General features: G+C 52.4%; 1 protein-coding gene across 1 annotated transcript in view; it reads left to right on the top strand.

Moving 5' to 3' along the window:
* Nucleotides 1–13,623, top strand: part of DYNC1H1 (dynein cytoplasmic 1 heavy chain 1) — a 72,070-nt gene that overhangs the window by 50,056 nt on the left and 8,391 nt on the right. Inside the window, exons 45-68 of the mRNA XM_004376718.2 lie at nucleotides 67–181; nucleotides 284–445; nucleotides 535–749; nucleotides 841–1,045; nucleotides 2,970–3,143; nucleotides 3,230–3,349; nucleotides 3,818–3,938; nucleotides 5,098–5,293; nucleotides 6,372–6,489; nucleotides 6,576–6,791; nucleotides 7,570–7,782; nucleotides 7,922–8,049; nucleotides 9,520–9,673; nucleotides 10,293–10,439; nucleotides 10,527–10,677; nucleotides 10,823–11,076; nucleotides 11,173–11,307; nucleotides 11,393–11,487; nucleotides 11,621–11,795; nucleotides 11,930–12,005; nucleotides 12,625–12,785; nucleotides 13,002–13,113; nucleotides 13,216–13,276; nucleotides 13,376–13,499. Coding sequence (XP_004376775.1) covers nucleotides 67–181; nucleotides 284–445; nucleotides 535–749; nucleotides 841–1,045; nucleotides 2,970–3,143; nucleotides 3,230–3,349; nucleotides 3,818–3,938; nucleotides 5,098–5,293; nucleotides 6,372–6,489; nucleotides 6,576–6,791; nucleotides 7,570–7,782; nucleotides 7,922–8,049; nucleotides 9,520–9,673; nucleotides 10,293–10,439; nucleotides 10,527–10,677; nucleotides 10,823–11,076; nucleotides 11,173–11,307; nucleotides 11,393–11,487; nucleotides 11,621–11,795; nucleotides 11,930–12,005; nucleotides 12,625–12,785; nucleotides 13,002–13,113; nucleotides 13,216–13,276; nucleotides 13,376–13,499 — 3,628 coding nt within the window. The remainder of the gene's footprint in view (nucleotides 1–66; nucleotides 182–283; nucleotides 446–534; nucleotides 750–840; nucleotides 1,046–2,969; nucleotides 3,144–3,229; nucleotides 3,350–3,817; nucleotides 3,939–5,097; nucleotides 5,294–6,371; nucleotides 6,490–6,575; nucleotides 6,792–7,569; nucleotides 7,783–7,921; nucleotides 8,050–9,519; nucleotides 9,674–10,292; nucleotides 10,440–10,526; nucleotides 10,678–10,822; nucleotides 11,077–11,172; nucleotides 11,308–11,392; nucleotides 11,488–11,620; nucleotides 11,796–11,929; nucleotides 12,006–12,624; nucleotides 12,786–13,001; nucleotides 13,114–13,215; nucleotides 13,277–13,375; nucleotides 13,500–13,623) is intronic.

Below are 13,623 nucleotides of genomic sequence, written 5' to 3'. Positions count from 1 at the left end.
ACATGAGTGTCAAAAGTGGAATGGGGCTAAAAGCCTTCTAATTTACCATGTCTGTTAATGTTTCAGAATATTCCGTCAGCCTCAAGGCCACTTGCTTCTGATTGGTGTTAGTGGAGCGGGAAAAACGACCCTGTCGCGTTTTGTGGCCTGGATGAATGGTTTGAGCGTGTACCAGATTAAGGTGGGTCTGCTCTGTAGCCTCTTGCTCCCTCCAGCGGATTCTCGGTCCCTGCACCTAACGCCGGGAATGAGAAAGGGGCTGACTTGCCACGTGCTTCCTTAGGTCCATAGAAAATACACAGGGGAAGATTTTGACGAAGATCTGCGGACAGTGTTGAGACGTTCTGGCTGTAAGAATGAAAAGATAGCCTTTATAATGGATGAATCCAACGTGTTAGATTCTGGGTTCTTGGAGCGAATGAACACCCTCCTGGCCAACGGAGAGGTAACCGAGCTCCATGTCGTATTGTGCTACGTGTTCTGGGGCTCCCCACCCAGGGACTGGTAGATGACAGTGGTGTTTGATTTGCATAGGTGCCAGGTCTCTTTGAAGGTGACGAATACGCCACCCTGATGACCCAGTGTAAAGAAGGGGCACAGAAGGAGGGCTTGATGCTGGACTCACATGAGGAGTTGTACAAGTGGTTCACCAGCCAGGTCATCCGCAACCTCCACGTCGTGTTCACCATGAACCCGTCTTCCGAGGGCCTCAAGGACCGGGCGGCCACTTCACCGGCACTTTTCAACAGGTGCTGGCCCCGTGCCCAGCTCAGGACACTTGGTTTCTTCTCTCCAAGGGGCAAGCCCTCTGGCAGCTGTTCTGAGACGTGTCTTTTCTAGGTGCGTGTTGAACTGGTTTGGCGACTGGTCCACTGAGGCGCTCTATCAAGTCGGCAAGGAGTTCACCAGCAAAATGGACCTGGAGAAGCCGAACTACATCGTACCCGATTACATGCCGGTTGTGTACGACAGGCTCCCGCAGCCACCGTCACATCGGGAAGCTATTGTGAACAGCTGTGTGTTTGTTCACCAGACGCTTCACCAGGTGGGTTCCGTTCTTAGATCAGCAGGTAAAAAGCAGAACTAACTGTCATGCTGATATAAAACTAGAGAGGGGCGAAAACAGTTTCAGGTACTTCACATCCAGCCCTGCGACATCACGTGCAAAAGAAACACCTGTTTTCTTACCTCTGTCAGGACATCTCATCGCTCTTGTCTCCAGGCTGCGCGTTCTGGAGCCACCTCATCCTTCCACTGCCGCCGTTGGCCCTGCCCCCATGAAGCACCCTTCCCGGGTCTCCCGCTGCCTTTCCTGGAAGAGGAGAGCACGCTCTGAGCTCCCGGTGGCAGTGGTGGCACACTTTCTGTAATGGGCTGGATGGCAAATGTCCTAGGCCCTGCTGTCAGCTGTCCCAGGTCCTCAGCAGCTTTAGACAGTTTGTAAACAGTGGACGCGGCAGTGCATTAGTAAAGCTTCATTCACACGAACAAGCGTCTGGCCAGCTTTGGCCTGCTGGCTCGAGTTTGCTGAGCCTGCTCTGAGTCTCTGTAACAAGGGTCCAGCCTGCTCCCGTCTGCCAGATAAGCTTCATAAAGACGTCTCTGAGCTTGTGGGTGTTTTTTCCTGCTGGCCTCTGTCCACCTGCCCCCACTGCACCAGCAGACTGCCCTCGTGGCCTCTGGGACGTGGTCGGCCCCAGCTCCCCTGACTGGTCTGACCCTTGGCCCTGCTTCCGTGCCACCTTGCCCCTCTCTTGCTTGTGCTGCTTCTCATTGCAGTTTCCTCTGAAAATAAGCAGTCAAAGGTAACTTGGGCGTCACTGGCATTTTCATGCTAATTGACAGTTTGTCTCATCTTTTCACGTAAAGTACAGCTGTGAGGTTGACAGATCATCACCCTTGTTTTAGAGAAGCTCAGGAAGAAGGCTGTGAGGGACTAAGGGGCGTCCTGGGACCCTGTACCTGACTGAGCAGAGACTTCTGCCTGGGGTCTGACTCTGGAGGGCTGGGTTCCTTCCACTGTGTCGTGTGAGCTGACGGGGGTCAGAGGTTAAATGGTGACAAATGTACTGAAGAGAAAAGATTTCCCTTTTCTAATTCTTTTTTTTTTTTCTAGTATTACTAGTTTTTATTGTGTTGTTTATAATTAATCTTAGATCCTCGATTATCTCCTAATACACCATGCTGCTGAATTAATGATCCGTGTTTTCTTGCTTCTTTCTGCCTCTAACTCATACAGCAGCAGTGCTTGTGAAGGGCAGGAGGGACAACTCCTGCCGTTCTGTAATAATGGCCTAACCTTGCAGACAGGGTTGGCCAATGACCTGGGAAGGAGTCCCACCCATTCCTTCCCCTTCTTTTTTGGACTAATCTTTTTTTTTTTAGTTGTGCGTTAGGGGAAAGTTTACAGAGCAAATTAGATTCCCATTCGATAGTTTGTACACCAAGTGTTTCATGGCCTTGGTTTCATTCCCCACACTGTGTCAGCACTCTCCCCATTTCTGCCCTGGGCTCCCCATTTCCTTTTGTCCTCGTTTTCTACCCCTTCCTGCCTTCTCATCTTTGTTTTTGGGCAAATATTGCTCTTTTGATCTCTTATAATTGATTATCCTAAGGAGCACATTCCTTTTGGACATTACTGTTTATTTCTACATTACTGTTTATTTGTCTGTTGTGTGGCTGGAAGGTGGCCTCCAGGAATGGCTTCGGTTCCAGGTCAGAAGGGTGTCTTAGGGCCATAGTCTCGGAGGTTCCTCTATTCTCTGTCAGACCAGTAAGTCTGGGCTTTTTTATGCATTTGATCTTTTGTTCTACATTTTTCTCCCACTGTGTCCAGGATCCTCGGTTGTGATCCCAGTCAGAGCAGTTGGTAGTGGTAGCTAGGCACCATCTAGTTCTTCTGGTCTTCGGGTCATGTAGGCTGTGGTTCACGTGGTCCATTGGTCCTTCGCTTCTTTAATTCTTGAAAGGCTAATGCTCGGCTGGCAAAACGCGGTGGCAGGACGATGGCCATCACCCCTCGCCACTACTTGGACTTCATCAACCACTACGCCAACCTGTTCAACGAGAAGAGGAGTGAGCTTGAGGAGCAGCAGATGCACCTGAACGTCGGGCTGCGGAAAATCAAGGAGACAGTTGACCAGGTGCGCCATGCGGAAGCTTTGTTCGCCCGCAGTGGGTGGGGGGAGGGCTGCGCTTCTGTTTTCCTGACTTGCTGTTTGCTCTTCAGGTAGAAGAGCTGCGCCGTGACTTGAGGATCAAGAGCCAAGAGCTGGAGGTAAAGAATGCTGCAGCTAATGACAAGCTGAAAAAGATGGTGAAAGATCAACAGGAGGCAGAAAAGAAAAAGGTACTTCGTGCCCCCCTGGCAACTCTGGCTGGTTTGGAGCGGGCACGTTTAGGCTCTAGTGAGAGAGTAGGCAGTTTAGTCTGAGACAGGCTTCAGGGTTTAATGGGTACTGGTGGTGGGTGAAGGAGCCCTGGTGGTGTAGTGGTTAAGAGCTCAGCTGCTAACTGAAAGGTCAGCTGTTTGAACTCGCCAGCCACTCGGTGGGAGAAAGATGAGGCAATCTTCTTCCGTAAAGCTTGCAGCCTCGGAAGCCCTATGGGGAAGTTCTACTCTGTTCTATAAGGTCGCTATGAGTTGGAATTGACTCTACAGCAATGAGTTGGTTTAGTGGGGTGAGTGTGACTTGAGATATGTGTATGTGCATGCACGTGTGTGTGTGTTTGACAGTGTGTAGGGAGTGTTGTTTCAGGATTCTCTCAGCAGATTAACCAGCGCTTAACCCGGAGCTAAGCCATCTTTCCCTCCTAGGTCATGAGCCAAGAAATTCAGGAGCAGCTGCATAAGCAGCAGGAAGTCATTGCAGACAAACAGATGAGCGTCAAGGAGGACCTCGACAAGGTGGAGCCTGCCGTCATTGAGGCCCAGAATGGTACGAAATGCCACCAGGAGTCTGACTGTCGAGCCTTAGGGTGACCAGTGTGCGCTTCCAGAGACATTCCTAGGAAACATCTGAAGGCTTTCCTAAGTCCCCGAGATCACCTTCTTCTCTTCAGGCAGAGTTCCTGTGAAGCCGGGCTGGTTTCACCATAATTAACCCTTCTAAGATGAGCAAAATTAGCTTTATGCTAATTCACAGTTTTTATAGACCTGTTGATAATGATGTAAATATGCTACTTATAAATTCCTGATTTGAATTTCACCAAGGAACACCATAAAATATACAGTGTTGCCATCTGGAAATTAGTTCTGAACAGGTTCTGACAGGGACCAGTGATGAATGATCAAAGGATGGACAGCACTCAGGTTTCCTCTCCTCAAGTGCCTGTGGGGTGCTCTTCCGGTCGGCAGTGCCTGTCCTCTGTGTTAGTTTGCAGATCTGCAGAGTAACTGAGACTAGCCTTTGCCCTGTGCTCGCTTCTCACCCGTTAGTGCGTCACCTGTGGACTCACCGTGTCCACGTTACAGCCCAGCGTGGATTAAAATGACAAGTTTCAGCACCACCCAAATGTAGGTGTTTTTTCAAAGTTGGATTTGGATGAGAGTTTAGTTTAGTTCTCCCCTGCTGAGTAATTACTTTACCAGTGTATTAGTAAAGTTTCAGGCTAGAAAAATACGTGTTTTGATTTGTGGAAGGCACTGACATTGATCAGTTTTTAGAACTGTTAATTCCATATCTTAGTCCCTTAAACAGCTTCTGAATTGTGACAGATTGAAACGGTTTTGTTGAAATTGTATAAAATAAATGCACAATTAAACAACATTCTAAAATCTTTATGGAAATTAGGGAGTTAATGAGGACTTGCGGGAATTTTTAAAGGTCGTGTCCTGCTTTGTAAGGAATTTTTGCCATTTAGGCTTAGTGTACAGTAAGGTCTTCATCATTGTTTAAAAGGTCAGCTACTTAAGCTACTCCAGGAAGTTTTAAGACAAAGTCTTACATTCATTCAGATCTCCTGATCAGTTGTCCTTTTTTCATCGGCATCAAACCTTCCATTGTGATCTGCACCTTTCTTACCATGATTACTCTCTGCTTCCTCCCTCACACCCCCAAACCACCTCTCCGTCTGCCCCCACTCTGCGGCCCTCAGCTGTGAAGTCGATCAAGAAGCAGCACCTGGTGGAGGTACGCTCCATGGCCAACCCACCTGCCGCAGTGAAGCTGGCGCTCGAATCCATCTGCCTGCTGCTAGGGGAGAGCACAACCGACTGGAAGCAGATCCGCTCCATCATCATGCGGGAGAACTTCATCCCCACCATCGTCAACTTCTCTGCGGAGGAGATCAGGTGAGGGTGTGTGGCCGCAGGAGCCTCTCAGAGGCTTTCCTGCCGTCTGCTGGCTCTGTGTGCTAGGTAATGTTTCCAGGGGAGCTGCTTTGTCGTCTGGGACATCGTCGTAAGCCAGAAGGCAGCCCGATGACTTTAATCACACAAAGGCCTCTTTAGCACATCCCCATGAAGAAGAAGTCTGGTTTCTTTCTCGTGCCCCCAGCTGTTTTTGCCTAATCTGTGACTACTGGGACATGGTTCCCTCCCCCACAGTGGCGGTGGGCTCTGTAGGACACGGCCTCTGCTGCAGTCAGCTGTGTTCCACTCCTTTACTGCAGCATCGGCCGCCTTGGCCTTGAGAAACTGATGTATCGGTTCTGGCTTGTCCTTGGTGACCATTGGGACACAAGGTTGACACCTGGCTCTTGTCAGTTATGTTCTGATTCACAAAGACTGCTCTTCCTTTTCCCTATACATGCTTAGAGTTACTTTCTCTTTTGCAGTTACATTGTGATTGATAAAGACTCCTCTTCCTGATAGGGAACCCAAGGTTGAGAAGGGACAGTGTTGACATGTCATGGGGTTGTTAAACATTGTTATAGGGCAATATGTGTACTGACTGTTCAGTGAGAAACTATTTGTTCTGCAGACCTTCATCTAAGGTACAAAAATAAAAAGAATTATCTACCTGAGCTCATATTGACAACAGCAACTCTAAAGGTTTGATGGGAAGCCTAGGGGGCAGTGAGTTGAAGATAATGGTGATGGAATAATTTGGAAGAGGATAGGGAGAATAGCAGCACAACTGGAAGAATGTAACCAATGTCACTGAATTGTGCACGTAGAAACTTTTGAGATGGTGTAACTTAGGCTCTGTATATTTTCACCAAAAAAAAAAAAAAAGTCCTTTAAAGTCCAGAAGGGAGACGGTTGACATGTCGTGGGGTTGTTAACCAACAAATAGTTTAATGAGAAACTATTTGTTCTGTAAACCTTCCTCTAAAGTACAATTTTAAAAAAGTGGAACATTAAAAAAAAAAGAAGACTCTTCTTCCTTGTCACCTGCACGTGCTTAGAGTTAGTTTCTCTTTTGCAGTGATGCCATACGGGAGAAGATGAAGAAAAACTACATGTCCAACCCAAGTTACAACTATGAGATCGTCAACCGGGCCTCCCTGGCCTGCGGCCCTATGGTCAAGTGGGCTATCGCACAGGTAACGTCGTGGCCCGGCTCCTGTGTGGAAGGTGGCAGCTCCAGGTTCATCACCTTGAGGTGACAGTGATTGGCTTGCCTTTGCAGCTTAACTATGCGGACATGCTGAAGCGGGTGGAGCCCCTGCGGAACGAGCTGCAGAAGCTGGAGGACGACGCCAAGGACAACCAGCAGAAGGCCAACGAGGTGGAGCAGATGATCCGAGACCTGGAGGCCAGCATCGCCCGCTACAAGGAAGAGTACGCCGTCCTCATCTCAGAGGCCCAGGCCATCAAGGCCGACCTGGCTGCTGTCGAAGCTAAAGTAAGCTTGTCAGCATCACTGTCATTACACATCTTCCCGCTGACTCCTCTGAGGCTCCGTCTTTCAGAGGGCCTTACCAGGAGATGGTCGTTGGCCTCCTTGGGTGGAAGCCAAGATAAATACACTTTACCATGTCAGCGTGCACCATGTTGACCTTGACAAAGTCCCTTCAGAATGTTTTTTAGGGCCCCGATGGTTTTTCTCCTGGAAGAATTAAATACTGAGTATTTGCTAAGTGATGTTAATTAAGGATTGATACCTTACAGAGAGCAGGACAGCCTAAAGCCAGTGACTCCTCTCTTCCTGCCGCCAGCTCTAACCTGACAGTTGTCCTTCCTGTCGGCTTCGTAACTGGCATCACTGAGGGTCTCCTCATTGGTGTCTTCCCTCCATCCTCTTGTCCCTTCCAACTGCCATCATCACGCCTCACGCCGTCCTCCTCTCCGAATCCTCCGACTCCATGCTTCAGTCTCCTGCCCCTGACCTCTCCCCTCAGGCCAGCCCTCCCCGCTGCCCTTCCACCCCAGGCCTCTGCTCCGTCCGTCTCCCTGGCCGAGCACACCTTTCAAGGCTGAAAGTTGATTATCTGCAGCGTCTTTGGGTCCTACGTGGATTCTAAGACGTGTGCTGTCATTACACACACACACAGACACAGACACACACACAGCTGCACGAGACAGGGAGGAACGGACTGCAGGACCCGCTGTAAACCTGCAAGTGCTGACCCCTGAGCAGCTCTGAGCAGCTGGGCTGATGATTTTTTGTTTTATTTTTTTAGGTAAACCGGAGCACTGCTCTTCTGAAGAGTTTATCTGCTGAACGTGAACGATGGGAAAAAACGAGTGAAACTTTCAAAAACCAGATGTCCACCATTGCTGGGGACTGCCTCCTGTCGGCTGCGTTTATTGCGTACGCGGGGTATTTTGACCAGCAGATGCGCCAGAACTTGTTCACAACCTGGTCCCATCACTTACAGCAAGCCAATATCCAGGTAACGGCCCCTCGGGAATTTCAGAAAGATGGCTTAAAGGTGTGAGCCACATACGTGGGTGTTCAGTGGGCGCTGGCCAAGTCGGCTTGACAGCCCACCCAGCCTGTGGTTCTGAAGGAGTCACACCCTCACCTTTCAGTTCCGCACAGACATCGCGAGGACCGAGTACCTCTCCAACGCTGACGAACGGCTCCGCTGGCAGGCCAGCTCCTTACCTGCGGACGACCTGTGCACAGAAAACGCCATCATGCTGAAGCGGTTCAACAGGTATGGACTCACAGCCAGGCTGAAGGCAGGCGAGAAACCCGTGTGGGCAGCGGTCCAGTTTTATTTGCTCCGAGCACACGTTTGTGTGAAGAGGTGACTGAGAGGTCGGGGGTGGGTGTGAGTGCTGTCAGGGTCAGCGCTGGCCTGATGGGGGGATGCGTGGTGGCCTTTGTTTCTGCATCTTGATTGTCTGAGTCATCCTGCAATGCGTGTTTTCTCTGTAACTTTTTTAAGTTATTTGGCAGGGTTGTGTGATGGGGGGGTGCCTTAAGACAGTTCCTCATAAAACGTTACAAGAACTGAAAGTACTTTGCTAGAAATAGTTAAAGAGGAGAGTGCTACCTGTTTTTCTGTTTAACTGTGAATGCAGCGAAGGTGGGCTAGAGGCTGACTTTCCCGGGGCAGCTCCAGCGACTCCACCAGTTGCCTCTCTCTGGGGCTGGATCTCTTCTTCAGCATCTCTTAACCAGGACACCCTAGGGCGTATTTTTCTGTTTTTAAACATATCCCCAAATTTCTTCTTAACCTCATCTAAATATCTTGAACCCTCATTGAGCCCTTGCTGCTTGCCACTGTTCTGGGGACACAGAAATGAAGACCCAGATGCCGTCTGAACTTGGGGCACAGACCCTCAAGGCCTGGGCTTGTGGTGACTCAGCGGCGCACCCAGGTGGCGATGACGAGGTATCACTCGATCCGCGCACAGTCTGTGTGCAGGGCTGGATCTGTCTGAATGTCTGGATCTGGGTAGGGGTTCATGTCTAGGTATTTTCTCAACAACAGTTGGCACATACAGAGAATGACAGACAGGAGTATCCAGCAGGATGAAGTCGGTGCTCACAGAGGGCCGCAGTGACTGTGCCTCCCTTGCTAGGGTGTTAACAGATCACGGTGCACCCCTCAGTGAGCCTGGGCTGCCTTGAGGACAGGCCCTCCGTGCAGAGCCGCGCAGGGGCTGCTGCACAGGTTGGGAGGAGACAGGCTAGCGTGAAGGTTAGACGAGGCAGGGCCTGTCCCCACCAGGGTCGCTGGCACCTTAAACTCTTCATATGTGTTAACTTGTGCCCGTGCCACCACCGTGCTGATGCTAGCTCCTGCTTCCCGGGAGCTCGTCTTCTAGAAGGGACTCAGTGACACGCAGAGTGGTAATTATAACGGTGTGGGCATGTGGTCATGCACCGGGTGCTATGCCTGAGAAGCACACTTGTCCCAGGCAGGAAAGAACTCACGACGGCCCCTCTTGATGACAGACCACTTCTCCTCATGTAGTAGTTCTTCCAGAAGGTGCCTGGATTTTAGCACTAAGCATTTCAGTCTCATTTGCCTTTTTTTGTAGACTGGAACCCTCTCCAGAAACCACTCGGGGAGTGGTGACATCCTTTCCGCCTGTCTCCTTAGGAACCCTTCTGGCCGTGTTCTGGTGCATCCCCACTGGCCTTTCTAACCTGCTGTCTGTCACCTTGTCCTCAGGTATCCGCTCATCATCGACCCCTCGGGACAGGCCACAGAATTCATCATGAATGAGTACAAGGACCGGAAGATCACCCGCACCAGCTTTCTGGACGACGCCTTCAGGAAGAACCTGGAGAGCGCGCTGAGATTTGGTAACCCCCTGCTGGTCCAGGTGCGTAGCTTCGCCTGCGCTCTTCACACCCTGCTGAACCAAATCCAAACCTGCTGCCGTCAAGGCGATTCCAACTCACAGCCACCCTGTAGGACAGAGGAGAACTGCCCCATAGGGTTTCCAAGGAGCAGTTGGTGGATTCGACCTGCCGACCTTTTGGTTAGCAGCTGAGCTCTTAACCCCTGCGCCACCAGGGCTCCTGAGACCTTGCTGCTGGGCATGAATCCTTTGCCTCATTGAATTCTTTTCAAATGCAGCTGACGTAGATTATTGTATAAAAAATCTAGATCAGCACTGCCCACTTAAACTCTTTGCTGTGAAGGGATGCTCTGTGGCCTCTGCCACCAGTACAGCGGCCACCAGCCATGTGGGTACTGAGCACTTGAAGGTGGCCAGTGTAACGGAGCAACTGGCTTTTTAACTTCATGCAGTCGATTTAAATGTACGTAGCCACGGGTGACTGGTGGCCACCTTGTTGGCCAGTGCAGGTCTAGGTGGCTTCTGGGAAGGAGGTGTTTCCTTGGATAGAAAGTCACTGTTGGTAAACCATCGTCTGTGTGAAGATGGACGTCGTGAACCCTGACCACTAAGTCACCTGTGTATCTCGGTGTACACGTAGGACGTGGAGAGCTACGATCCGGTTTTGAATCCAGTCCTGAACCGTGAAGTTCGGCGAACAGGAGGGAGAGTGCTGATCACGCTCGGCGACCAGGACATAGACCTGTCACCCTCGTTTGTCATCTTCCTGTCCACCAGAGACCCCACTGTAAGGAGAGGTGCTGCACGTGCGGAAGCGGGGCCTGACTTGTTTTTGCAGCTGAACTAACAAAATAAACTCTTGGCTGTTTGGCAGGTTGAGTTCCCACCAGATCTCTGTTCCCGGGTTACTTTTGTGAACTTCACCGTCACCCGTAGCAGCTTACAAAGCCAGTGTCTCAATGAGGTGCTTAAAGCAGAAAGGCCTGACGTGGATGAGAAGCGTTCCGATCTCCTTAAACTTCAAGGTACAGTCCTGGGCCTGTGGCGTGTGAGTCCCTGGGCAGGTGGGGACGCTGAGCTTCCGAGGGACGAGGACGACACAGCTCATGTGAGACACGTTGGAGAGAAGGTGAGTGTCCCAGCACACGATGGTGGTTTGTCTCGCTTCAGGGGAGTTCCAGCTGCGTTTACGGCAGCTGGAGAAGTCTCTGCTGCAGGCTCTGAACGAGGTGAAGGGTCGCATCCTGGACGACGACACCATCATAACGACCCTGGAGAACCTCAAGCGAGAGGCCGCCGAGGTCACGAGGAAAGTGGAGGAGACAGACATCGTCATGCAGGAGGTGGAGACAGTGTCGCAGCAGTACCTGCCGCTCTCCACGGCCTGCAGCAGCATCTACTTCACCATGGAGTCCCTGAAGCAGGTGACGCTGCACCCGCGGTGGCTGGGGAGGGCACAGCACTCCCTTCCGCAACGCACTGGGTGAGCGCCTGATGACTGTCAAACGCTTGCTTTTCAGATACACTTCTTGTACCAGTACTCCCTGCAGTTCTTCCTGGACATTTACCACAATGTTCTGTACGAGAACCCGAACTTGAAGGGCATCACGGATCACACACAGCGCCTCTCCATCATCACCAAGGACCTCTTCCAGGTAGGGCAGGCGGGAGGCCACTCGGGCAGGCAGGAGGCTGCCGGTCTGTCTTCGGGGGTGTCACAGTGCCTCGTGTCTATGCCAGGTGGCGTTCAACCGTGTGGCTCGCGGCATGCTGCACCAGGACCACATCACCTTTGCCATGCTGCTGGCGAGGATCAAGCTCAAGGGCACCATCGGGTAAGGCCCTCTCCTGCCTCCCTTTCAGTGGAGGGTTTCTCATGACGGGATGTCTTCTCTAAAGTTGTTACTGTTGCTTTAGTGGCCATGGAAACCCACGGGGGACCCGGGCTAACCCTCTGTGCCCTGACAGGGAGCCCACCTATGACGCCGAGTTCCAGCATTTCCTGAGGGGAAAGGAGATCGTCCTCAGCACGGGTTCAACTCCCAAAATCCACGGCCTGACTGTTGAGCAGGCCGAGGCGGTCATGAGACTGAGCTGTCTCCCCGCGTTTAAAGACCTGATCGCAAAGGTGCAGGCGGACGAGGTATGTGTTCGCGGGCGTGTTCTCAGGAGACTGGCGGTCAGGAAGCGCGCATGTAATACAAGACCCAGAAAGTTGTGCGTGTCGGCTCTCCAGCCGGGCTCCGCTCACCGCCTGCATCCCATGTCGTCTCACAGCAATTCGGCATCTGGCTGGACAGCAGCTCCCCGGAGCAGACGGTGCCGTACCTCTGGAGCGAGGACTCGCCTGCAAGTAGGTCACCCAGCCTCCCCACCCCCGACCTAAACGCAAAGTCAGTGACTCCCCCCACCCCCCAGATAAGTATTTCAGTGTTAAAGATTTTCAGGAAAGCACTTTGGGAGACAGTTTCTGGGTAGGAGTTGGCTTAGAAGGAGAAGAGCAGAAACTTCCTAATTCCTGTTGAGCCCCTGCTCACAAACCCAAGGAGAAGCTGCAGGCATTTGAAGGGGGACGGAGGCGCTGCTCGTGCCATGGGCCATTTCTGGGTGTTAGGCTAGGCCCTGGGCTGGCCAGGCCGGCAGGAGGAGGTGAGCCAGCCCGCCAAGCACATCAGTATGCAGCGTGCTCGCAGCAGTGCTGTGTGCTCTTCCTCCTCTGGCCTTTTCTGAAAGCATTCAGGTGTTCTGCAGTGAACAGGTATCAGTGTGATTATTGAACAATCAGTAAAGGAACCAGGGGCAGCAAACTGCCTGGGGCAGGGGAGCCAGAATGGCGTCACAGTGTCTGAAACGATGACCAGGCCGAGTCTTGAGCAGTTTGCTGAGTGGGTGCTTGTAGGAAGAACAGCCCTGGCGTGGGGGCGTCTGCCCAACAGGCTGCCTTGGCCCAGTCCCCACCCGCCTCGTTTCAGCTCCCATCGGGCAGGCCATCCACCGCCTGCTCCTGATCCAGGCCTTCCGCCCTGACCGCCTCCTGGCCATGGCCCACATGTTCGTGTCCACAAACCTCGGCGAGTCCTTTATGTCCATCATGGAGCAGCCGCTCGACCTGACTCACATCGTGGACACAGAGGTAGCCTGTGCTCCCAGAGACGCCTCCTGTGACCCCTGCTTCCTGGCCACAGTCCCTCCTTCAGCCCGATATCCCTGTGGATTCTGAGTCTGCCCAGGTCCACGCTGACCCACGCCTCTGGGCCAGGAGGGCACCACCTGGGGCTCTCCTTTCCCGCAACATGGGGCCCTCCCTGGCGGCGCACTGTCTGACCTAGTCTGCCGCCTCCATTGGCAGGTGAAGCCAAACACCCCCGTCCTGATGTGCTCTGTGCCCGGCTACGATGCCAGTGGGCATGTGGAGGACCTGGCGGCCGAGCAGAACACGCAGATCACCTCCATTGCCATCGGTAAGGGGCTGGGGCATTTTCACAGGCTTGGGCACCAGAGTCCATGTTGGCGTGGAAGGCCACGCTCTCCTCGCTAACCCTGCACTTTCTTTCCTGTGCCAGGCTCGGCGGAAGGCTTTAACCAGGCAGACAAAGCAATAAACACGGCTGTGAAGTCGGGCAGGTAGGCTTGGCTGTGTTTGGTTTGCAAGCGTCCACCCCAGGAGTTGAGGCGGGAGCCAGCAGTGCTGCTGCTGCATGCTGTCACCCCTCGTGTGTGCAGGTGGGTGATGCTGAAGAACGTGCACCTGGCGCCCGGGTGGCTGATGCAGCTGGAGAAGAAGCTACACTCTCTGCAGCCGCACGCCTGCTTCCGGCTCTTTCTTACCATGGAGATTAACCCCAAGGTGAGTGGTGAGGGTGCAGGGTGATGCTTCTAGATGTCGGGCTGGCTTCCTTGTCTGAACCGTGAGCGTGTGTGTCACGGAGTGGAACCTGTGAGGAATGGCCTCTTTGAACCGTGAGCGTGTG

The sequence above is a fragment of the Trichechus manatus genome, unplaced genomic scaffold (assembly GCF_000243295.1).
Source record: "Trichechus manatus latirostris isolate Lorelei unplaced genomic scaffold, TriManLat1.0 scaffold00045, whole genome shotgun sequence".
Lineage (NCBI taxonomy): Eukaryota > Metazoa > Chordata > Mammalia > Sirenia > Trichechidae > Trichechus > Trichechus manatus.
Note: the sequence above shows the minus strand (reverse complement) of the source record. Positions and strands in the feature narration are given on the sequence as shown.